This window comes from Mustela nivalis (assembly GCF_964662115.1).
Source record: "Mustela nivalis genome assembly, chromosome: 2".
NCBI lineage: Eukaryota > Metazoa > Chordata > Mammalia > Carnivora > Mustelidae > Mustela > Mustela nivalis.
This window is the reverse complement of record NC_139021.1, coordinates 39,167,417-39,192,819: the sequence shown is the minus strand read 5'-3', so window position 1 is coordinate 39,192,819 and position 25,403 is coordinate 39,167,417. Positions and strand designations below refer to the sequence as shown.

Genomic DNA, 25,403 nt, shown 5'->3' with positions numbered 1-25,403 from the left:
TTTTAAGATTTTATTTATTTGACAGAGAGAGAAATAGACCACATGCAGGGAGAGAGGCAGGCAGAGGGAGAGGGAGAAGCAGGCTCTGTTGAGCATTGAACCCAATATAGGGCTCGATCCCAGCACCATGGGATCATGACCTGAGCTGAAGGCAGATGCTTAACTGACTGAGCCACGCAGGTATCTCTCCCTTAAGATTTTTTTAAATGCTACCTCCATTTCATTATAGCAACTGGCACTCAGGCGGAAGTGTGATTTTAACTATACCGCTGCATCATTGGGGTGTAGTTACAATTGTATCACTCTATCACTGCAGTGAAATTTAGAAACCTGTTTGTCTGTGAGATTTCTGTTCAGCAGGTGACCTTCAGGTGTACTTGTCCAGCCTCTGGGGGCTTTCTTGAACCGTTTCTTCCCTTGCACCCTGCCCTCCCCAAACCGCCCAAGTCATTTCTGTACCCCCAGTGCGTGGCTCACGGGAGCCTCTCAGTCACTATATGTGGGATCAAGACCGCCCGGAAGAAAATTCACAGAATCAGCCCTCCCTTTTCCATTCCTTGTCTGCAAGAGGAACACCATTCAGCACTTCTTTAAGATATTTTGAGGAGAGTGAAATACTAGTATGTCTTGATTTTCCTGATATCATCCTTCGGTTTGTCCTTTGGCCTCATTTGACTTCTCTGAGCTAAGATAGTGTTAGTCACATCTCCGCGAGGTTTGAAGGTAATCCAGAAGATTACTGTCCCCCAAATTGGAAACAAAATGCCTGTCCTTCCCCCATCCTGTTTCCCACTCCACTACTTTTTCTTTAAAAAGAAAAAAAAAATTATTTCTTAGGTTTGAAATTTGCTTAAAGATCATTTTACCCACCTTTTCTAGGTTTTTCCTAGAGGAATTTAAACTTGCAAATAGTAATAATCATTGTTAATTAATCACACCTCATCAAAGCTAAAAAAACAGTGACAATCAAGGGCAGGCGTAGACGAAAAGGGCACAGACCCGTAGCTTTTGGAAGTTCAGTCCCTTGAACTTAGTTATTCATGGGAATCATGACAGGCTGCCGACAAGTCAGACTGTGATCTTATTTACTTTAAAAAAATTTTTCTTATTATTTTTTATGTGTGATCTACGTTCTAATTTCTGAGGCAGTTTTTGAAGTGTTAGCTCTTGTCATGGCAAAGCCATTTGATTTCTGTTTCCTTTGAACTCAAACTCACTGTTAATATCTGATTGAAAATTAACGTGTCCTAGATGGAGGGACTGATAAAGTAAACCGAGCCGTGTTTAAGCGTGGTCCGGGAAGAAAACCCAGCCCGGAACAAACCAGCACTGGCTCTGCGTGGCCGCCTGGAGAGGCCCTTCCCCGGGCCTCCCACGTGATCCAGAGGAGCCGTTCTTGCAGGCAGCTATGAAGTATGAAATAAAGCCTAGAAAAGCTGCAGGCCCTGAGACGGAGTGCCCCTGACTTCTGCATCTGAACATGGGGCAGAGGAGGACAAGGCGCCCTGCCCTGGCCTGCTGAGAAAGTAGTCTGCTGGGAAGCGGGATCTGTTAACATGAATGTTCGGGAAAGGCTGGGCAGTGGAACATTCCCAGGCAGATGAGTGCTGTGGGAAGCACAGCTCCAAAGGTGACCTGACCGGGGCAGTCAAGTGTGGGTGATCTGGCGAGCATTAGTGTCAGAGTTTATGACAGAGAAAAACATACCGGCCGCCTCTCTCCATTTAAGAGTTTGTTTATTCATTTATTTATTTATTTATTTATTTATTAGACAGAGATCATAAGTAGGCAGAGAGGCAGGCAGGGGAGGGGTGGGAAGCAGGCTCCCTGCTGAGAGAGGGAGAGAGAGCCCGATGTGGGGCTCCATCCCAGGAGCCTGGGACCATGACCGAGGCAGAGGCTTTAACCCACTGAGCCACCCAGGCGCCCCCCTCCATTTGTTTTAAAAAGCAAAATGATACAAGTAATATCTTTAGCCGTATTCCCTTCTTTGATGGTAAAGTTGGTAATCTTGGTGAGTAATGCTACTAGAATGTACACCTTGAAATACTGCACCAAACATGTAGAGTGCCTTTTCAGGAAGAAGCGGGCAGATGTGATGACTGAAATAAAGCCCGGAATGGGTTTTGCAGGTAGCTGCTGAAAGTCTCACCTTACATTTCAGGGCCTTATCTACACCTTTTGTAACAAAAGGCACCAAGGCTTCCCACCGACCTGGTTCAGGGTAGAGCAGCTCCGTCTCTGAAACATACTATGTCAGATTGCTGAAGCCTTTCTTAGATCCATCCAGTACATTTCAATTTGCAAAGCTAAAGGACATTTTGATTTTTTTTTAAGATTTTATTTATTTGAGAGGGAGAGAGAGAGAGCACAAGTAGGGGGAGGGATAGAAGGAGAGGGAGAAGCAGGCTCCTCGCTGAGTAGGGAGCCGGAGGCAGGGCTCAATCCCAAGACCCTCAGACCATGACCTGAACTGAAATCCAAGATCAGATGCTTAACTGACTGAGCCACTGAGGCACCCCAAAGGACCTTTTTAAAAAACTTGTATTCATGGAACACTACCTCAAAAACTAATGAGGTACTGTATATTGGCTAACTGAATATAAAAAGAAAAAAAAATGGCATTTTTTCAGAACTACTGTGATATGATGTTATGAAGCATAAGTGGGAACTGTGGAGAAAAGAGGAGAAGATTCGATAGGGAGAAGTCAAGACGAGACTTAGAACCAACAACAGACTGCACTGTAGTAAGAGGAAAATTCTCCTCCCAAGTCGAACCACTTGCGCCTATCGCAGGCATCACAGACGGACGGAGGGAAATACCCTGAGGCTGAAGCAGCCTCACAGCAGGTCAGGGAAGAGCCGCAAGGCCCTGTCAAGCCCAGATTCCTCAACCACCCTATTCTCTTCTTTACACTGAACATGCTGCACAGGGTCGGAAGAGAGGGCTGAGTTCTGTTTTCTGAAGGTTGCTCTTCAGGTCATCGTGGGCTAAAGACAACCTTGGAGGCCCTTCTGTTAGTTGATATGAGGGACCTTACATCAGTTCCCCATCCTGCCCCTTGTCTTTCCTGACCTTGCTTACCAGTTCCACATGGCAGCACCTCTAAACACCACTCACTAGCTTGCTTCTCTCCCGTTGTTCTCCTGGCCCTGAGATAGTCCTGGCTAAGTCCTTGAGGTCTCCCCACCCACCGCCCCCCTCTGTCCTCCTGAGCTGGCCCAGGCATGACTGAATGGATCAGAAAGCATGAAGTCTTCTCAGACCAGAGGCGGGGCCCTTGGGCCGTGTGACCTTGCAAAGTACCTGTGCCTCAGTGTCCTGAGCGGTAAAAGGGATGCAGTGATACCCTCTCACTGCCAATCTGTCACTACAGCAAGGAGACACTGGGGTTGGGGAGGTGTCCCCCCCCATCTGCCTCGTGCTAAGTACCCAGCAAAGTACTATTATAATAGTGATTCCTCATGAGAAGAACCCGACTTATGGGATTCTGAGTGTTGATTAGGCATGGAATTGGGTTGCAAGCCAAAGAATCATACTGTTTTCGAGTTTCCCCTCGTGAGAGGAAGCCTAGAGAAAGCTGGGGTCCCGTGTTCTGTCTAAGCTAAGACACCATATAAATTTGGACAAAGCCAACCACACGAACCACACTCACCTTCTGAACTGCCCCGTATAGGCTCAAGAACTGACTAGATTTGGATGGCAGGGGTTACTTGTAACTGATTTCCCTACTATGAACCTGGTCCATCAAAGGAAAGCAGTTAAAATATGTTTCAAAGTTGTTTTTTTAAGATGAGGTAGGTGATTGAGGATGGGTCTAGAATAAAAATTACAATGGAATGTTTCCTGAAGACAGGATTCCAGGTTGCCAGCACTGGATGCTGATTGCTGATTAAAAAGGTGTGTTGGCAGGGTGTTGGCTGGAGGACTGGGAAGTGGGCAGGGTGGGGGTGTTGGTTAGGAGGCTGGGTCCCAGGCTAAGCTTCTAGGAACAGGCAGGTCACCCAGAACTGGTATGTTGAGGGAACCCCAGTGAGCACTGGCTGTAGGCTGTCCCACTGTCCCCTCTGCAGGGAACTGCCCCATCACCAGTGCCACCTCCCTGCTACTGTCCGTGCTGGTCCAGGCAGAGGGAGAGGGGGAAGTGGAGGAGAGCTCTGCATACTTAGGTCTGTGTCGGCAGCTTCCGAGATCAAGTCTGGCACACGCTAAGCCCCTGTTGGGAAGGGGGCTGGGCAGCCAGCTCCGGCATCTCCCCAGGAGACATGGGATCCTGATGTTGGAGATCCTCCAGGAGTGTGTAGGTAGGCTGTTGTCCCACAAGGGTGGGCGGCCCCAAATAGGTCAAGTGCCCACGAGAGCAGTGTGCAGTATTCGGGAACTATAACTCTTCCCTTGATGGTGTGTCAGTTTAGTAGGTGGAGGCCTGGCTTGCTTTCTTCCTTCTCCTTTGTTTTGTTTTGTTTTGTTTTGTTTTGTTTTGTTTTTAAAGAGATACACAAGGAGAGAAAGTATTGATGGGTCACTTGTAGTCAGAGTGAGTTTTGTCCTGTGAAGCCTGTGTTTTCATGGTGTGGGAGCTGCATCTGGGCATCTGGTCGGGGTTGCCGTGTCAGAGGTATTTTGTTACCATGGTTCATGATCAAAAGCCACTGCACTAGCACGTTCCAGTGCTCAAAGGATTTAGTTTCAGTTTCCTACCCCACCTCACAAGTTCTCAAAGCAGTGTTTCTCCTGTTCCATTTCCAGAGCGCCTACCCTGCCGTCTCTCTGTCTCTCTGTCTGTCTGTCTCTCTCTCTCACACACACACACACATACACACACAGTGGCTGGGCTGGGAGATTTCACTTGTTAAACTTGTTAAACTTGTTAAACTTAGGTATGTTTTAAGAACTCTTCACAGGCTGGCCTGGTAACCTGCTCACTGTTGTAACATCGTTTCTCTGGGAAACAAGGGTCTGAATCCTAAAGACAAAGCTTGGAAAACAAAGGTGTGTTGTGGAGACTGAAACCTTTTACAGTTGTGGTGACAGTTGCTACAGTTTGAATAAAACATTTCAACCTAGACTTGATCTCAAAATATTTACGTGGGAAAAAATTGTGACAGTAGAGAGCCTTTTTTTTTTTTTTTTTAATCTCTGTAGAGATCAGCAATTCGCTTTTAGTTTTACTTTGAAACCATTTTTTTTCTAACTGTACGTTTTCTCTCTGCAGGCCCATTTACTCGACCTCATCCGGCCTTATGGAGAATGGTTTTTGGTGAGTTACCCATTAGTAGATTTAGAAATAGATTCTATTTAAAATCCCCTTTCTGTACATCATTATGGCAGTTTTACAGTAAAACTTAATAGCCTTTTACTTTTCAGTGTTCCTAATACAAATTTTTATGAAAATTCTTTGATGCAAAACAAACATACATGTGATAACTTTAGATTCTCATGACTGTGAGCTGTTCCAACTCCATTCCCCCCCGCCCCGCCTATTATGTTGTCTCTTAACATGCACGGGGTCTGACATGGGGGCACATGGCTTGTCCTTCTTGATGCATCTTGATGTTGCTCTTCACGGGGCCTATGAGCATGTTTGCCTTGGCAGCATCCAGAACTGACTGAAAGCCCAGCTTCTCCTGAATCGTGGATGGGAAAGATCCTGGGAAGGGTGAAACCTTTAGACAGAGAGCCCTGATTTTTCAACAAGGGTTAGCAATAAGCATATCCATGAATATTGGATGTCTTGTTTTTACGTGATTTTGAGTCCACATATAGTCAAATCCCCTGCATGGACTTAAAACGCATCTTTCAAGTGTTGGCTCTTGGCTTTGTCTTGCCTAAATAAGACATTAAGTCAATTATTTTAGGTTCGGAAAATGTAATGTTACCAGAAGGACCCTAAAAACGGGTATTTTGCTCAAGGTCATCTGTTTTTTTTTTTTTCTTTCAACTTTCAGAGATCATAGGTGAGTCCCTTTGAATGAACTGACTTCCTTCCTTTAGCAGGTGTTCACTGAGTGCCCATGTGTGGAGGGCTGTGCCCACAGGCTGCAGGGGAGGGCCGGACAGACAGGAGGCTCCCCCTGGGAGAGAGGACACCTATCGCAAACACACTATTTATTAAACAGATCAATAATCAAAAATATCCCATGCCGTCGAGTGTTCAGAAGTTAAGTAAAGCCATATGGGATGATGTTGATCGAGTGACTGCTTTCACGTGCACAGTCAAGGAAGGATGCTTCCTGGAAATGTGCGTGCAAAGTAGGATTGAGGTCACTGGAAGCCAAGCAAAGGGAAAGACTACTAAAGTCGTCCCTAGCCAGAAAGAGTGTGATGTGTTGCAGGCCCATATGGTGGAGCACAGCAGGCCCTAGGGGAGTAGTGAGAGAGAGGCCAGAGTCGGGCAGGGACAGAGCCCCACTGGGCTTGTGGGCCAGTAAAGAGCACAGATAGGAAGGATGGTGGGAAGTCCCAGGAGGATTTTTCGCAGAAAAGTGGCGCGATTCATTTCCTTTTTTTTTTTTTTTAAGATTTTATTTATTTTTTTATTTGACCGAGAGAGAGAGAACACAAGTAGGCAGAGAAAGAGGGGGAAGCAGGTTCCCTGCTGAGCAGAGAGAGCCTAATGTGGGGCTTGATCTCAGGACCCTGGGACCATGACCTGAGCCAAAGACAGAGGCTTAACCCTCTGAGCCACCCAGGTGCCCCTTGTTTCCATTTTTAAATAGATTGTCCTGGTTGCATCATACTTACATATCATGGACTTAATGTTGCTGCTTGAAATTATGAGTTATTTTCGGCCAGTTGGCTACATTTGAGATTTTCCTATTTCAAATGATCCATTATTGGTCATTAGCAGCTGATTTTACTTGAGATCTCTTGGGGATCACGGAGCCCTTTGAGCATCTGATGAGAACTAACTCTTTCTTAGTGCACACGCACGTGCACACACACATTTGTGCATATTATTTCTGGAGTTTTGCGGACTTTGAAGCTCAGCCATGAAATCCGGAAGCCTGCTCCACACAGATGGTTTCTTCCTGTCTTAAAATAATTATTTTGAAAGGATTATAATAAAAAGTTGTAGTGGGGACATGTGAGATGAAAATGTATAAAAGCAGCTGATAATAAACGTGAGGAGGTCCTTAGACTAACAAAACATGTGGCCCTGTGGCCCTAGGGTGTACAACCAGGTCCACCCTGCGGTGCACAAGACCCCTGAGCTCCCTGAGGACTGGGAGGGGCTCTTTTGGATAGATTGGTGCTGTTGGTATTCCAGAGGATTTCATTCCAGCCATGGACGTTGTTTCCTCTGGAACAGCTCATGGGAGATTAGCACTGAGCCAAGTTCCCACAGAGTGCTGTGGTCCAAGGTCATTTGTACCATAGTGTCTAGGTGACCTGCACCAGTGTTTTAATTCTAGCAGGTTCGAGAGAAAGAGTAGTGGTAGAGTCACCAGTGGTTGGTTTCCAAACCTTTCCAAAAGGCTTTTGCTATTTTAAAAACAGACGATTGTGTTTTTTTGTTTTGTTTTGTTTTCAGCCAATTGACTTTATTTTTAAACGGTGTGGGGTGATTTTTAGGATGCCAATTATGAGGCGATGCAACGGAAATATAATGCCCACAGGGCTGACGTGGAATCTGAGACGTGGATGTGTGGCCCTGGGCCACCTCTGGCCCCTTCACACTTGTCTCTGCTGAATGTTGCCGGTCCTTCGAGACTCCATTCGAGCCTCGTTTTCTCAGACAGTGTTAGTGGCCCTCTCAGTGTGAGTTAGGACTGCGTATCGGACTCCTTCATCAAAGGAAGCGACAGACAGTGCAATATCCATGTCTGACTTGAGTCTAACATGTGTTGTGCGTCTGACCCCCAGATCTCTCCTAAATGTGAGAATGTTTCTGTTTCCCTCAGGACTCAGTGTGCTCTACTTCCTGTTCCTGGTGTTCCTCCTCTTCCTGAACTTCGATCAGGTTAAATCCCTGATGTACTGGCTGGATCCAAATCTTCGATATGCCACAAGGGAAGCCGACGTCATGGTATGGACTTGTCAGTGGTCTCTCAGAGAAATCAGTAGACTCATGGGTATGAGAGACAGCTTCACTAACGTGAAGTTCCAAATTGTTATTTTCGCTTATTTCCCATGTAGATAACATAAAAGCCAGGTCTCTGGGAAGGTGAGGTGTGTGGTTTCCATGAGTGATAGAGTCTGGGGAACTGATATGCCCTCTTGGAGCAAAAGGGGATGGTGGGAAGAGGGCGACCGGTTGTCAGCCAGCCTTGGGTGTGAATTCTGCCTCTGTCACTTGTTAGCTGTATGATCTTGGGCAATGTACTTATTAGCTAGCCTATCCCTTTCTTTGTAAAGTGAAATAGTAGTACTTATTTGGGGAGTTTTATTGTAAGCAAAACAGAGTAACCTTATCTCCAAGGCCTAGGTTGGTGCTTTGCACACAGCAGGTCCTCAGTGATGGGGGTGGCTGCCCTCTAGCAGTGTGACCCTCAACCCTCTGCTTCCCAATCTGGCCTCAAAGTCATGATCCTTCACTATAAAGGGGCCAATGTGAATGACCCAGGCCACTTCGTTCATTATTTTTTTTTAACCCACAAAAATAATTTTATTCTTGGGTAAAACTACTCTGTACTTCAGTTTTTAGGGAAGAGACTATTTTATACTCTAATGCTGTTTCTTTCCTTTGTAATTTTACTTTTCTTAAATAATACCTGACATTTGGTACAGACTGAAGGAAAAACCTAGTAATGCTCAGAAAAGGAGAGCAAGCTTCTGGGCCACAGGCAGGACATTCCATAAGAAAGAGTAGAAAGGGGTACCTGGGTGGCTCAGTTGGTTAAGCATCTGCCTTTGGCTCAGGTCATGATCCCATGGTCCTGGGATTAAGCCACATGTTGCGCTTCCTGCTCGGTGGGGAGTCTGCTTCTCCTTCTCTCTCTCTATCTGCCACTCCCCTCCGCTCATGTTCTGCCTCTCCCTTTCTCTCTCTAAAAATAAATGAATAAAAATTTTTTTTAAAGATTTTATTTATTTATTTGACAGAGATCACAAGTAGACAGAGAGGCAGGCAGAGAGAGGAAGGGAGGCAGGCTCCCTGCTGAGCAGAGAGCCCGATGCAGGGCTCCATCCCAGGACCCTGGGATCATGACCTGAGCGGAAGACAGAGGCTTTAACCCACTGAGCCACCCAGGTGTCCCATAAATGAATAAAATCTTAAAAAAAGAAAGAAAGAAAGAAACAATACAGAGGGACCCAATAAAAGGTCCAAGAAGTGATTGTTCTACTGGATTTGAGATTGGTCAGCTCCTTCTTCATTGGTGTTTCAACACTTTAACTTTTATAAAGGACATGCTACAGGTAGAAATAAGAATGCCAAAGATTATTCAAAAGTCTCAGTAAGAAAAATCTGGAGGTTTCCTACTTGAGGGAACAGAGTGGCGTGGGCTGACTTGGAGCATCTACTGATGATGACAGCGACGTGAGAGGTGTGGTGAGGGTGGTGGCAGTTACCAACTGGGGGTTGGCTGTTCTTCCAGGCACTTACATATATTCTGTGTAAGCCTCACACGTGCGTGCCAGGCATTAATATCCCCCATTTTGTCAAGGAGGAAATGGGAATTAAAAATGGATGAATATCATTCAAAGCACAAAGCTGGTGAGATCCCTCTGACTTTAGGACCTCTTCTTTTCCTCTGGACGATGCCTGAAGTACACAGTTATAATAATGACAGTGCTTTGACACTCAAAGAAGCCTTGTGAAACAGAGATCAGGAGAAAGGTATTCTAGGTATGATATTTTCCCCCACCATTTTCTTGGGTTTTTGAGCAACAGGGAGTATATCACCGAGCAACCCGACCTGCAAAATGAATAGGACTTGGTATTTGATTAAGTGGTGGGCAAGCGAGGGAGATTATGGGACTGCCAGGATCAGCCCCGTGACCGCTTGGGAGGTGGGCACAATCTGTCTTTACCGGCTGTTCACTTGCGCGCGCACCTTCCCCGCCTTGCCCCTCGGGCTCCGGGATGCCCTCTTTTAATGCCCCTTTCCCCTTGCTGCCCAGAGTTGTGCCCACATCCGGCTCCCTAGCAGCATTTCACTGCAGTGTCCTGCATCCCTCCCACGACCAGGACCTCGAGGTCTTCCTGGCGTGACCATTGGCAGATGGCAAACCTGTGCATTAATGATTATAATGCTGAGTTGTAGTCAGCTCTTTGTGACTTTCGAAGGGCCTTTGCGTGTGTTGAAACCTGAAATATTCTCACGGAGAGTTAGAAGGGCCTCCAAGGTCATCTTTAGCCTACAATGACCTGAAGCGCAGCGTTCGGAAAAACAGAACTCAGCCCTCTCTTCTGACCCTGTGCAGCGTGTCCAGTGTAAAGAAGAGGATAGGGTGGCTGAGGATTATGGGGTTAACGGGGCCTTGCGGCTCTTGCCTGACTTGCTGGTGGGGCTGCTTCAGCCTCAGGGTCTGTGATGCCTGCAACAGGGGTATGTGGTTCCAGACTCAGGAGGAGACTTTTCCTCATAGTACAGTGCAGTTTGTTGTTGGTTCTAAGTCTCATCTTGACTTCTCCCTGCTGGATCCTTTCCTCTTTTCTCCACTCTTCCCACTTACACATTGCAATATCCTGTCATAACGTTTCTGAAAAAAAAATGCAGGTTTTAAAATCGCCCTTTCAGCTTTACAGACCGAAACGTACTAGATGGATCCAATAAAGGCTTCGGAAACCTGATGGTGGCAGGTTTTGGAAGAGAGAAAGGAATACCAAGTTCCTCTTCTGCTCCCTTAGGAGACATCATTTCTAGAATTTAAAAATATTAATACTTTATAAAAATACTTTCAGCTGCCTGATAAGAGGTAGCTGTTTTCCAAATCTTACTCCGTCTTGTCAGATTAGTTTTGAGAAGAAAGAATGTCAGATGTAGAGGTCCCTAGAAATATTATATTGTCATATGATAATTACTTTCTTAATAAATACCAAAATATAAGGATGGTGATCTAAAATTTAAAAGGTTTTATTTGTTTGAGAGAGAGAGAGATCACAAGCAGGGGGAGCAGCAGGCAGAGGGAGAAGCAGGCTTCCTGATGAGCAAGGAGCCAGATGAGCAGGGAGCTCAATCCCAGGACCCTGGGATCATGACCTGAGCTGAAGGCAGACGCTCAACCAACTGAGGCACCCAGATGCCCAACTTTGTCATTTTTAAATATTGAAATTGTGTAGCATTGTGTAACATTTGGAGATGGGACGTTTATTCTGTTTCCTTCTAATTTCTGAAATTGGATCCTTCAGCTTTTCCTCTTTTCTGACCTAAATATTTAAGGCTTTAGGTTTTCCTCTGAGTTCTACTTAGCTTCATCACATCATTCTGATACATAGTATTTTCATTGCCATTTACATTTCTATTCTGATTCCTTCTCTACATGATATTTAGATGTGTCTTTAAATTTATAAACTTATTGGGATTCTACTTAATTCTTTATTAATTGGGATTCTATTTACGTTCTTATCACTGGCTTTAAGATAGCTGCCCTATAGTCAGGTGACCTGGGCTGGTGATTCCACTTCTTTAAGATGGGCTATAAGCCTTTGTGGAATTATTTTACTTCCCATTTTAATCAAACTTCTATAATTCAGAGCAAAGCAATTCTGATTCATAAACTTTAATATTTGTCCATTTTTCCTAAAGGGTGTTCCACTATTAAAGCTTTCGGTATTAGTTGTCAAGGTCATATCGGTTCTTTTCATTTATTGTCAGGATCCTGGAAGGAGGTTGATTGTGAGAGTATCCATTCATTATTTCCGTTTTTATTTTGAACAGGAGTATGCTGTCAACTGCCACGTCATCACCTGGGAGAGGATTATCAGCCATTTTGATATATTTGCGTTTGGACATTTCTGGGGCTGGGCCATGAAGGCCTTGTTGATCCGTAGTTATGGTCTCTGCTGGACAATCAGTATTACCTGGGAGCTAACCGAGGTAAGAAGGGGCTGGGATCATTGTTTACCTGTAGGAGGAAGGCAGTCTGTCCATTAACAGGCATAATAGTTCATCCTTTCTCTGCCTCTTGCTACAAACTGTGTTTAAACGATCCCCTAGGAATACTTTATACCTTTGGTGGGGGGCAGGGCACAAATTCCTCCTTAACTTAAAATGTGTCTCTTGCCTCACAATTCTTAAAGAGAAACAAATAAAATGAAGCAAAAAGAATGAAGTAAAACCCCCCAGTGAGACAAATACAAGGTAATTTGTGATAAATACAAGGTAAGGAGATCTATTTAGAAATAAATAGGTAGGTTACCCACCAGCGAGTTTCCAGTTTGAGATAAATAGAATTTCGGTGTTTGGGAATTATAGGAGCCTCCAGGATATTTTGTAGCTGAAAAAACGGTTCCTAATATAGTTCTGATATCTCAGTAGTCAGGTTTGTCTCATTTAATGAATGAGAGAGAGTCTTTTTGTTTTTTTTTTAAGATTTTATTTATTTGTTTGACAGCGAGAACACAGATGGGGTAGCAGCAGACAGAGGGTGGAGAAGGAGACTTCCCGCTGAGCAGAGAGCCCGATGTGGGGCTGGATCCCAGGACCCGGGACCATAACCTGAGCCAAAGGCAGATGCTTAACTGACTGAACCACCCAGGTGCTCCTGAAAGAGACATAGTCTTGAAAAACTATTAGGAAAATGAAATTTAGGGGATTTACTCATTTATCATTCAGCTATGATTTTATTCTTAGTTGATCACTCCTGGGGAGTAAAATTTGGCCATGTGTACAGTATCTTTCTGGATGCCAGCTGTTGTCTTGACCCTAACTTAGGGAAGCATGCCAGTCGCATCAGGCTTCTGTTAATGTGCTTCTTATAGCCGCAGAGGCTAGACATCTGAGTTCTCGGTATTGGCAGGATTGGTGTCCTTTGAGGGCTGTGAAGGAGAATCTGCTGCAGGCCTCTCAACTTCTAATGGCTTGCTGGCCATCTTCTGCATTTCTTGGCTTGTACATGCATCACCGTGATCTCTGCCTTCACCTCCAAGTGGGGCTTTCCCTGTTTCCATTCATGTGGCGTTCTTTTTGCAAGGACACCAATCACACTGGATTAGAAGCCTTCCCATTCCAGGATGACCTCATCTTTACTAATGACCTCTGCAGCAACTCTCTTTCCAAATTGAATTCATGTCATGAAGAATGAGGTTAGGGGCTCAACGTATGGGTTTTGAGGGGACACAACCCACAGTAGTACCCAGCCCTCTGTATGCGTTATCCTAAATCGTTACCATAAACTGAAAAGGCAGTGTCTATACCTGGTAGACAGACGAAGGGACCAGAGCCTTGCCTCACGAGGTGAGCCAGGAGCGGACTCCAGCTGTGCTTGATTCCAGGTGCGCCGCCCACGTTCCTGCTCTCCCACCACGTTCCCCTCGGAATTCCAAGCATCTTCCTGACCTCTCCGCTGTGGGACCCTGGGCCAGGCCCTGGGCCGTTCTTGACCTGACTCCTTCTCCTCCCTCACACTACAGATGGCCCCATGCCTTCCTGCCCTGCTCCTCAGGGTCCTCTCCGCTCTCGTTAGCAGAGCTGCTTCGTCGAAGTCTTTCATGCCACTGCTCGACCTGTCTCTAACCTCCTGTCCTCTCCCGGATGAACCACTCCCCTCCTCCCTTCTTTGTCTCCTCCCAAAGCGATCTTTTTCGCCTCTCGATCTGGTTATGTTCTTTTCCGACTAAAAACCCTTTAGTGGTTGTCCAGAATTCAAACTTCTGGACCAGCCTGTAAGGCCGGATATTAACCTGTGGCGGCCCACCTACCCCGGCTGCTGAAGACCCTCCCACGCTTCTGTCTGTATGGCAGCCATCTTTGCTTTCTTCGTGTCAAAGATTCCATGTCTTTTCTACCCCAGAGCACAGCTGCAGGTTCTTCCCTCCTTTTCCAGCTCCCTGTGCTGGCTGTGCTCCACGTTTGTACACCTAGAAATGGAGCGCCTGGCCCTTCTTTGAAACACTCATTGTATTTTAGATGCTTATAGTGTCTCTTTGCTGCCAGGTGTTGGGCCTCGAGAGGGCAGGGCCCGTGTCTGCATAGTCCCAGGTACCGTGTCTCACAAGTGGTAGTTGCTTCCCAGATTCCTAGTGAGGGAATGAATGAAGTGAGTCCTCTCTAGCTCCTCCACTCAGGTCTGGACAGACGAGGGGACCAGAGCCCAGCACCTTGCTTCATTAGGTGAGCCCGGATTGGGTTCCGGATGTGTTCCACTCTGGATGGGCAGCCCTTGTTCTTTCTGTTTTCCTGTGTCCCCCTCCCTGAACTCCAGTCTTTCCTCTGGACGGCCACCTCACCCCCAGGATCTGGCACTTTCTAGGAAAGCTCTTGAGGACGAAGCCTGTCCTCCACATCCTGGTCCCCTGCGTGGCCTCCTGTCAGCAAATATGTGTCATCGACTTCTGTTGACATGTCTCTCTTCCCTGTCGAAAGGGACAGCTAGTGCTACCTCTCGTGGCTGGGAACCTGGGATCACACGTCAGGGGCTGTTCCTGGCTCGCCTCAGGGAGGGACACAGCCCGCTGCCTTTGTACGCAGCAGCTGCACTTCGTCTCCTCACTGGCCGGTATGCTAAGCAGGCAGACTCCTCAGATACTTGCACTGTTTACAGTCTCTGAAATGCTCCAGAAATGCCCAGGTGCTGTCTTTGTCATCTCAGACCTTCTTAAAATGGGCCTTCACGCAGCAGGGTGGGCTGCTCTGGACACGGCAGACCCACTCTTTGTTTTGGACAAAACTATTTTCATAGGTGATTTCTCCCCCCACCTCCCCCATCCTGGTGTTCCCCCTTTCTGGAATGTCCTCAGTCTTCATCTCCTTCTCTTGAAACCAGTCTTTCCTGTCCTTAACAGTGCCAGTCCAGTACGTCGTGCTCCGGGTGCCATCCATCAGGAGGAACCCCCCTTTTGTCCCCACCATGCTCCATTTATGTCGCCACGGAAACATTTGCTACAGCCTACCTTATTTTGTGGTTCTGGATAAGTGTCTGACTCCTGCTCTTGAGAGCAAGAATCTTGACTTCACTTTGCCTCCCCACTTGGCACATCAGAAACACTTAACAAGGTCATGATTGTGAGTCGGTTATCAAAATGTTTCCCATTAAGCTTTTGGTTTCCTAAAAGATGTCATCAAAACCTGAACTTTCTACTTTTGCAGTTTCCTTGCTTCCTTACCTAAATATTTATGGGATATATCTAAAATGTGCGGCTTTAACTCTCAAGTTGCAAATTTTGAGGATTCTGCCAGCACTCTGTTGGCAGGTACGAAGACTTTCCTCCTCCCTTCCTAGATCCTTGTCTCGTTGTCCTTAGCCAAAGTCATTCATCAGTAGTATTTTTTCTGGAGCAGTTACATTTCTTTAAAGCCTTATGTTTAAAAACAAACAAACAAGCAAAAAAACAAAAACCTGTTTGGTTCTTGATATTCATAGAGCGTCCACAGTGTAAAACACAAACCTGATCACAGACCTTGTTCCTATTTATTCTGTTCATACACTAGGAAAACCTGACTCGTCAACAACCCTCCCTGACAGAATATGTTACTCCTAAGAAATCTCTCGCTCTGCAGTTTTGTTTTGTTTTGTTTTGTTTTTTGTTTTTTGTTTTAATTTTTAATTTTTTCAGCATAACAGTATTCATTATTTTTGCACCACACCCAGTGCTCCATGCAACCTGTGCCCTCTCCAATACCCACCACCTGGATCCCCCATCCTCCCACCCCCCGCCCCTTCAAAACCCTCAGATGCAGTTTTGTTTTTAAAACCGTGGCCTCTTGTGTTTCTCAGCTGTTCTTCATGCACCTGCTGCCCAATTTCGCCGAGTGCTGGTGGGATCAGGTCATCTTGGACATCCTGCTCTGCAACGGCGGCGGCATCTGGCTGGGCATGGTCGTCTGCCGCTTCCTAGAGATGAGGACCTACCACTGGGCCAGCTTCAAGTGAGTGGCCTTCTTTCTGGACGTGAGTCACAGGGTTTCACAATGCATCCTGCACCACGTGAGAAGCACACAACTTCAGTGTGGTCTTGGATGATAAGAAATTAATGACACATTAGTAATTGCAACTCACGAGTGATTATAGACCTCATTTCAGGCATTCATCCAGAAAATGCTGATTCATTTATGATCTTCTCACATCCATTTTATTTTTATGCTTGTACCTCAGCCTGCATTCACCCTGCTGTCGCTGGGTCAGTTAGTCCCCCATTCCCCAGTTACCCATTCCGAGCGATCTTTTTGAGAACGTCACATTCATCCTGTCTTTCCTCTGTGATGTCTTCTCGTGGTCTTTAGGATGAAATGCACCAGGGGGGCTGGGCAGGTCTTCTTTTCTCCACACCCTCTGGGGCACCCGAGGTTCTGAGCCTGAGCACGTGTGCCTCTGGACTTGGGTTTGGCCCTTGTCCCCATGTGCCAGGGTCACGGGCCCTCTCCTTGCCTGCCTCAGCTCCCTCGATACCTCTCCAGGTGGTTGTCTCTGACTCTGATTCACATCGCACATCCCTCCTCTGTGCCTGGCCCACCTCCTTCATTGTTCGTCCTACTCCTCTGAACTCGCTCCTCAGTTTGATAGTCACAGGAACTGTGCCGCTGACAAGGAGGGAGAGAACCTCAGTAATGATCATGAAAGTGGTTGTTTTTACTGTGTTTACACCTTCATTTATTTATCAAACAAAACATGAGCATTTTCCCACATCATTAGTCTCCTAAACCATGATTTTAAGGGCTTCTTCATATCTCAACCTATGAATAAATCATGAGGTATTTAACCTGTTCTCTTCTGTGGTCATTTAGTTGTTTCAAAGTTTTCAGTTTCATGAAGAAAGCTAGAGGAGACGTTCTTGAACATACATCTGTATGTACATTTTTTATTTTTTTCCTGTAAATAAATTTATTTACACCCTTTTATATTCTCACCCGTGTTCACTAATATATGTATGTGCCCATTTTAGTGTTCCTTTGAATTTTACCTTTAATCCTTTCTGAATGTTATCACACATAGAAATGTGTGATACTGAATTTCATGGGTGCTGACTTGATAACACACTTTTTAATATAGTTAAGACCATGTGTAGCAGAGCAAAAACCGTAGCTGTGCCAGATGTTGGTGTAAGCAAGCTTTCTAAGCAGTAGCTCATTTGAGCCTGACCTCAATACTAGGGATTGCAGCAGTGAGAACTAGGTTTAGTATTTTGCCAAAGGACACACAGGTTGTCAGCCATGGAGTCTGAATTTACGACGGGCTCTTACTGCCATACACTTCCCCCTTTTCATATATTTTTGCTTCCGATTCAACGTGAGAGTCATTTTGTCACTTGACCAAAACATAAGACCAACCCATAAGCGGAAATCCCACTAGTTATTTTTTATGTTACATCAAATATGTAAATGAATATAAAGTTGAATTTGCCTGTTTACAGACAATCCTGACTTACGGTGATGGTTTGACTTCATGATTTTTTGACTTTGCAATAGTGTGAAAGTGATACGCATTTAGTAGAAAATCATACTTTGAGTTTTGAATTTAGATCTTTTCCCAGGCTAGGGATGGACGTAGGACCCTGTCCTGCGATGCTGGGCAGTGGCCGTGTAGCTCCTGGCCAGCCACGTGATCATGAGTGTAAATGACCAGTATAGTCACAACCCCTCTGCCCCCAGAGGGGTTTTTCACTTTCAGTGCAGTATTCCCATAAGTTACATGAGATACTCAACACTTCGTTATCAAAGAGGCTTTGTTAGAAGATTTTGCCCAACCTCCATAGACAACTGTAAGTGTTCAGAGCAAGTTTAAGGTGGGTTGAACTAAACTATGATGTTTGGTGAGGTGTACTAAATGCATTGTCATTGTATGATATTTGCAATTTATGTCGGGACTATCAGGATGGGATCCCATCATAAATTGAGGAAGATCTGTGTTAAACATTCCAATACTAAATTCCACTGTGTCACTCTCTTTATTCCCAGATTCCTCTTCCTCTTTCCATATAATTGGCTATTTTTTAAAAATATAGTTCCTTCATAATTTTTGTTTATTTTTGGATAATCTCTTGTTTTTTTTGTTGTTGTTGCTCTTGTGCCTCAAATCTTTTTGCTGTGAGATTTTCTTTCTCTTTCTTTTTTTTTTTTTAGATTTTATTTATTTATTTGTCAGAGAGAGAGGGGGCACAAGCAGGGGGAACAGCAGGCAGAGGGAGAAGCAGGCTCCCCACTGAGCAGGGAGCCGGGCTTAGTCCCAGGACCCTGAGGTCATGACCTGAGCTGAAGGCAGATGCTTAACCCACTGAGCCACTCAGGTGTCCTGAGATCTTCTCAATACATGCTTGTTGATGGGTTAGATGAATGAAGGAAGGAAAAAACCCTCCCTTTTTCCCCATAAGAATAAAAGGCCTGACCTTTTCTTTCATGGGAGTATGACATTTTTAACTGAGTGATTTCTAGGATTAAAACTAAGGAAGGTTAAAAATCACTGTGTGTCATCCCCAAGTGTTCACTTATCTTAGATGAAGAAACAGCGTGGGTGACCTCAAAGTCTGCAGCATGTTCTCTCTTTGACTAAAATGCCCTGACTTGGGAGATGCACAGCGGGTGGGAGCATATCCTCGCCAGCACCCTCATTCTCCCTGGCTTGGTTCCAGGTGGTTGTCGTTGATGTCTCGGGCTCTTTTGTCACACATTCACAAGGGAAAGCCTCTCCTGGCTCTGCAGTGACCTGACCTCTGCCCTGTGCCTGTCATCACTGAAATGGCCCGTCGAGTTTACAGCTCTCCACCCGTCGTATGAGTAGAGAGATCCTTGTGGGAAAGACGGTTCGACTAGAAAGGATTCTTTTTGTTCTGAGCATGTGTGTAAAATTGTCAGTGCAGATTTTGTTTTGGGGGGTTTTTTTTCCTTGTCTTTTTGTTTTTTCTTCTTCCCCTTCTTTATCTCTCCGGATTTTCACTGGGGCCATTCTCTTCCTTACAGAGACATCCACACCACCACCGGGAAAATTAAAAGAGCTGTGCTCCAGTTCACTCCTGCTAGCTGGACCTACGTTCGATGGTTTGACCCCAAGTCATCTTTTCAGAGAGTGGCTGGAATATACCTTTTCATGATCATCTGGCAGGTATTTTTTCGGATGCCCAGAATTCGGCGGGGGTGGGGAGGGAAGGGGGTGGTGGGAACAAAAGCAAAATAAGAACCGCCCAGAAATTTAGAGTTAATGCTAGTTGACACTGCTTAGCAGCTGGCTGGTTCGGAAGATAGAAGATTCTGCAGCTGACATATAAAATAATTAAATGGAACAGTGTTATCACGCCTAAGGTCTTACTTCCTGGGGAAGACATTTTCAAGTATCTTTCTTTGAATTGCAAATTAGAAACAGCTTAAAATTCCCCGAAAGAAGCTTCTGGTCAGCATCTGTCACCCACGGAGTTAGGCATTGGATAGCTTTTCAGAGCGATCATTTTTCAGGACCAGAGGAACAAATGCGAAGGCTTTTTCTTATGCTCTAGGTTTAATGTTTGATTTTTAGAGTCATGCCTCAGCTGTTACCACTCTCCGAGATTTGTAGAGAGCTGAGAAAAGAAGCCCTCCACCATGGGTGGGGCGCTGGCGCTCTTTGGGGACCTGCGTCCTCCAGGAGAATGCCGTCCTACGTGACTGAAGTGATTCAGACAGCTGAGGGTCTTGGAAAAGGATGACCAAACATCTCTGTCTTCTAGAGATAGCCTCTTGTGTTGATCCTCCCATCCCCAGGTTAATTATTTTACAACTTCGGGAGACTGGCTTTTGCCTGAAGAGTCTTTTGGAAGATTCTGTATTTTGAACACCTGCAAGGAATACACCCCGCATAAGAAAAAATAAGCTTGGGTCACCTTTAAGACTACGGTCCTGGCCCACACGTGGAAAATACTAATGTTCATCTCAGTAAATGGATTTTCTCGAGAAACAGAAGTGTATGTGAATGTTTAAAATTGTCACCATAGTTTGGGGAATCCGCATGTGTAAAAATGGGAGTTTAAATGGATGGGGATTAAGTTTACCTCATGAGAGTAATATCTAAGACGGTATAGGTTTTCCTTTAATCCAAGAACTGAAGAGGAGCTTTGATTTGTCTGGGAGAGATAGCCAGCTGTGCTTCTAGAAGGGCCATGCTCCATGGAGCCCAGGTCTCCCGTGAGCGTGAGCACCGAGCTGTGGCCAGCTTTCCACGTGTGGTGTTAACTAGTGGACCGTTTTTTAAATTTTATACCCTTGAAATCAGTGCTATGGGAAAAGACACAATGTCTTAGGTCACTGAAATGAACCTGGTGATCCGTGGGTTTTCCAAGTGGTGACCCTCCCTGATCTCCGCTCCTTGCTTAGTCTGGACGGGAAATGCAGGAGGCGGGCTTGGCGGGGAACACACTCCCGTGCTGCCTCATGTGATGAGCTGCCCTGGGATGCTAACCTCATGGAAGAGGACCATGGCCGACAGATGAAACCTTGAACCAGTTCCTCACACCCACCTTTAAGAGCTGCCTTTGGCCGAGGCACATGCTAGATGCGTTCCCAGTCACGTCTCATTCTCAAGTTTCTTTTGGCGATTAAATAGCTCACTTTGCTACAGTCCTACATCTCTTAGACCCGGCCTGGTTTCTGTAAGACTGCGTAAGTGTTCCATGGCAGATACTTGTCTTCATGATACCGCTGTTCTCAAAGCATCTCTCTCCTGACTCTTCCAGCACATTACTCGCATGACCCAAGTGACAGCCACGTCCCAGGAAACATGACAGATAGCCGATGCCACCATGTACCCCTTCCCCGACCCCAGCACCTCTCCCGTAAACCCTGGTTGGTTGGTGTCAATATTGTACTGGATGTTACTTAGTTTAAAAGTAGCAACTATTCCACTAGTGACTTCGAAGACACCCTCTATTTTCTGAAAATGCTTTGAGCATACTAATTATTTTTTTTTTAGAACATCTGTCATGAGGAATATATTATTATGACTAAGCATACAGTATCAGGTTGACTAATGCTTCCTTCTTTTTCAGCTAACTGAGTTGAATACCTTCTTCTTGAAACATATCTTTGTGTTCCAAGCCAGTCATCCATTAAGTTGGTGTAGAATTCTCTTTATTGGTGGCATCACGGCTCCCACAGTGAGGTAATTCTATACAAGCGTGACTGTCATTTGAGCACGTTAGCCTGCTGTGTATTCTCCTGTTCAGCATAAGGAAAGTCATGTAAATGAGCAGATTTTCCATGAAAATATTAAAGAAATATACATTTGGATCTGAAGAAAATGTTTTGCTCTCAGACCTCAGTCACATGAAGTGAGAACACCACACACACCATTATCTTCAAACCTTTTTAGCGTCCTCCACTGCTGTTTCTTTTCTAACCCCCTTGAAGATTTTTGAATTTAAAAAAAAAAAAAGTTTTTTTCTAAAAGGAGGTGATCAAAAAATATGAAAGTTTTCATGGTTGATCAGAAGTCATAAGTGACGTTACTTTAGAATGATACTTTACTCGCTCTTTTAGAGCAGTTAATTTCCGTCTAGCAGTGTCCTTTCTGTCGTCCTCCAGGACAACTCAGATAAGCTTGGATGTTCATGCTGTTGTTTCCCCAATTCAGGTAGGGCCCCAGAGGTGAGGCATTCTTTGGAAACTGCCCCCCGTATAGACTGATCCCCGTGAATATCAGACAGACCTTGTTTCCTCTGTTTCATTCTTCTACTTAGAGCTAATGGTATTTGGGTTTTACAGTTATCGTTGGAGCACTGGCATTGAGCAGTAAGAACACCAAAGAGATCTGTGCAGTCGATTCAAATATAAACTAAGCAATTATAAGTGTTAGTTTTCCAGAAGCTGTGGGATAACTTAATTCCCCATTTTCAGTATGCATGCAAACTACACAAGCGGAGGGCCTCACTTACCAAGAAGAGTGGGTGTTCTCTTCAGTCCAACAAACCTCCTTACTCTGTCCAGCACCTCTTCTGTTCCTCGTTAATTAGTACAAAAAGGAAGCAAATGCATATAGATATAGATACAGATTATATATAATCATTATAAACATTTAGTTAAATATTTTTGTTTTTTATTTACATATTTTGTATATTTAATTTATATATATTTAATATGAAAATATTTTATTTTTAAATACTTAAAAAATTATATATGCTATATATCTGTATAGATATTTATATATCTACATCTATCTATATATAGTTCCCCCCAGATCCTGGATTGAGCAAACCAAGTAAGATACAACTGAGTCCTGCAGAATTAAGGGCCCAGAATTCCATCTCGGGCATTCATTGTGAACCGAATGAGAAACCAGCAATTGGTAGGCAGGCGATGTTCTGACGTGTCACAGACCAGTGGCCCACTGAAGTACTTGTCTTGTAAATATGCTATTTTCCCTTTGTGGCTTGGAAACTCCATCTCTCATTTAAAATTTAATTTCATTTGAGGCTCACAATAATCTTCAAGAAAGATTAGCAGCAGCTCCTTCATAAAATTAGGAATAATCAACAAAGACAGTAAGTAAGGAAAAGAAATCTCTTATAAAAGAGAATCACAACCATATCTAATGGATTGTGAAATTTCAGTATCATTAAACAACTCAAAACAAAAACCAGAGACTAAATGTCCAGTATTTTGAGGGTTTTTGAGAGGATAACATTTTTGCCAAACCCTATGGATTTCTACATGATTCTTTTATTGTTGTTTAAAAATCAGCCACGTTTTCTATGCTTTTTATGAACCAGAGGCATTTCCTATGCAAGAAGATGCTATGACAAGCTGTTTGGCAAGATGGAGGTGTTCCTAGTGGGTCTTAACACAGCCGCTCGTAGCGAGTGCCAGGCCTTTAAAAGGAGAGGAAGCTTATAGGCTTCCAGATAAATCCTACATACAGACCACATCTCCCATTTTCATACCTTTTGATTCGACTCTCTTGCTTTGAGAAAATGTTTGACTGAACATTCTTTTAATCTGGTAGTGGAAAGCACAGTCTAGGGGACTGGATGCCATTGGAGGGTAGAGTCACTAAACCGGTAAAGCGTATCAGGTAATGAAGATGTAATGAGGCAGACCTGGATTCTTTATGACTAGAACTCTCCACTCAGGCCTCTGGGGTCAGGAGATGATAGTTCGTGGATGACCTCCAGGTGTCCACGAATCCCCTGAGGCTTAATGCAAAATTGTGTGTGTGTGTATGTTAATGTGCCTTTATCATAGGTTTCATTAAATCCTCAAAGGAGTCTGTGACCCCGAAAAGATGATGAGCTCCTGCTTCAGATGCTGCTTCTAAAGGGATAGATTGAGTTTTGGGGATAGTTATGAGGGTCTAAGCGTGTGCTGTCCTAAATAGCCACACCTGGAAATGTCACTTGTCTGTGTTAAAATGTGCTCTATGAGGAAAATACACACCTTATTTGGTAGACTTAGTGCAAAAATAATATAAAATACTTCATTATAGCCATTTTCCATACATTGGATTAAATAACATCTATTACTAGAACGAATGTTATCTATTTCTTTTTCTTTAACATGGCCACTGGAAGATTTTAAATTACACTTGTAGCTTGTATTATATATCTACTGGACAGTCCTGGCCTAAGCCTTTCAACTCCATATCATTGCCTCTTTTTTTCGGATCTCATCAGTAGCATTCAAAGTCGTTCGTATTCAGGGAACAGTGAGCCGCAGCTGGGGTCCCATTCTAGTTTCTCAGAGCCAAAAATGTGTGTGTGTCCAGCCTGGGTTACAATCAGCAACCTTTGTCCTAGAGAGTGCCGGAGGAGACAATTACTGACAGTGTACATGACCCTCTGGAATGACTTCCATGCAGAGAGACTTGAAGCACCCATTCTGTCCCCGAATCAAAACTGCCTTCGAGAATAATTAGCCCTTTATGCCAGACCCTCTCTTCCTTCCGAACCCACACCGAACTCCTAACCTTTTACAGGAATGTTTCAGCAGGCACCGGCTTCCTATTCCCTTGACTAGAGGTAGACCAGGCAGCTGGAGTATGTAGAACAAGGCAGAATATCTTTTATATTTACTGTGTCAAAGTGATTTAATTCTATACTGACCTCTTGGTCTTCCAGAAGCTCTCAATGAATTCCACCTTTGTTCTTTCAGGCAATACTATGCTTACCTCACCGACACACAGTGCAAACGTGTAGGAACACAGTGCTGGGTGTTTGGGTGAGTAATCTCTGTGCATATTTCAAAACTGAGCCTTTAAGTTTCCTTGGTTATTTCTTGACCCTGAATTAAGCGTCTCTTGGTACAATTTTCCTGTGGAGGCTTAACTGTTGTTTTTATAGGCCTTTTCATTTTTCAACATTTCTCCTTTCTGATTTAAGTTTAGAATATTGTAGTTAACAATATTATAGAAAATAATCATAGAAAAGATGATAGACAAACTGCCTTTTAAGAAAAACAGGAAATCAAAAGATATTTTCTGCATAGAACTTGGGAGACATCATTCTTAACTATGGGGAACAAACTGAGGGTTTCTAGAGGGGAGGGGGTGGGGGGAAGGGGTAGCTGGGTGATGGGCATTAAGGAGGCACTTGTTTTAATGAGCACTGGGTGTTACATGCAGCTGATTAATCACTAAATTCTGTACCTGAAACTGATCCCACACCTTATGTTAATTAACTTGAAATTAAATAAAATCTTGAAAGAAAGAAAAATGATTTGAACGAGACCCCAGGCTATCTAGTTTAGCCCCGCAGTGTCAAATGCAAGATCATCTTCAGTGTCTCAGGTAACCGGTTCTTTCGCATAGATATCACCAACAGTTTATCCTTCCACTTAGCGGGGGAGGTTCCGAAGACACCCCGCAAACCCGTGTGTGCATTTCTGTCCCAGAGGCAGCTTAGATCCAAGATCTAGTCTAGGTTCTAAATTGAGTGTGGCAGCATAAAAAATATTCAATGAATACCCATAGTAGGGAAGAAATTACTACTTTCAACAGATTTTTAAACAGAGTTAACTTTCTTTTTCCCAGTTAAAAAGACAGTACATATGTATAGATAAAAAAGTGGCAAAAGAAGAAGCTAAAGTTGATCTAGAAAAGTCATCGGACCAAGATAATTGTGGTTAACATTTCTGTTACTCCTTCTGAACATTTTTCTGTGTGTGTGTGTGTGTGTGTGCGCGCGTGCGCGCACACGCACTCGCACATGCGTGTGTCCAGCTATCCTTCAGAGTCTGAGGGGTTACTCAAGTTAGCTGTAGGCAGGCTTTTCCTCCCTCCTAGAGCACAAAGGCTCGTTGTCCTTGTATCTTATACATCTGTGATATAAACTGATTTTCCTACCCTAAGAGTAGCTTACTGGGTGATAACATGGATTAGCTTTCCACCATTGAGTGACGTGACAGGA

At 44.5% G+C, this 25,403-nt stretch overlaps 1 protein-coding gene and 1 long non-coding RNA gene across 2 annotated transcripts in view; one reads left to right on the top strand and one right to left on the bottom strand.

The window, feature by feature from the left end:
* The window catches only part of LOC309860595, a 961,417-nt gene that overhangs the window by 692,287 nt on the left and 243,727 nt on the right, over window positions 1-25,403 (bottom strand). The gene's annotated exons all lie outside the window — the stretch shown is intronic.
* PTDSS1 (phosphatidylserine synthase 1) overlaps window positions 1-25,403 on the top strand; it is a 62,009-nt gene that overhangs the window by 18,899 nt on the left and 17,707 nt on the right. The window contains exons 3-9 of the mRNA XM_082722828.1: window positions 5,217-5,261; window positions 7,906-8,030; window positions 11,827-11,985; window positions 15,824-15,975; window positions 19,000-19,141; window positions 21,054-21,166; window positions 24,151-24,216. Of these exons, the coding sequence (XP_082578954.1) occupies window positions 5,217-5,261; window positions 7,906-8,030; window positions 11,827-11,985; window positions 15,824-15,975; window positions 19,000-19,141; window positions 21,054-21,166; window positions 24,151-24,216 (802 nt within the window). The remainder of the gene's footprint in view (window positions 1-5,216; window positions 5,262-7,905; window positions 8,031-11,826; window positions 11,986-15,823; window positions 15,976-18,999; window positions 19,142-21,053; window positions 21,167-24,150; window positions 24,217-25,403) is intronic.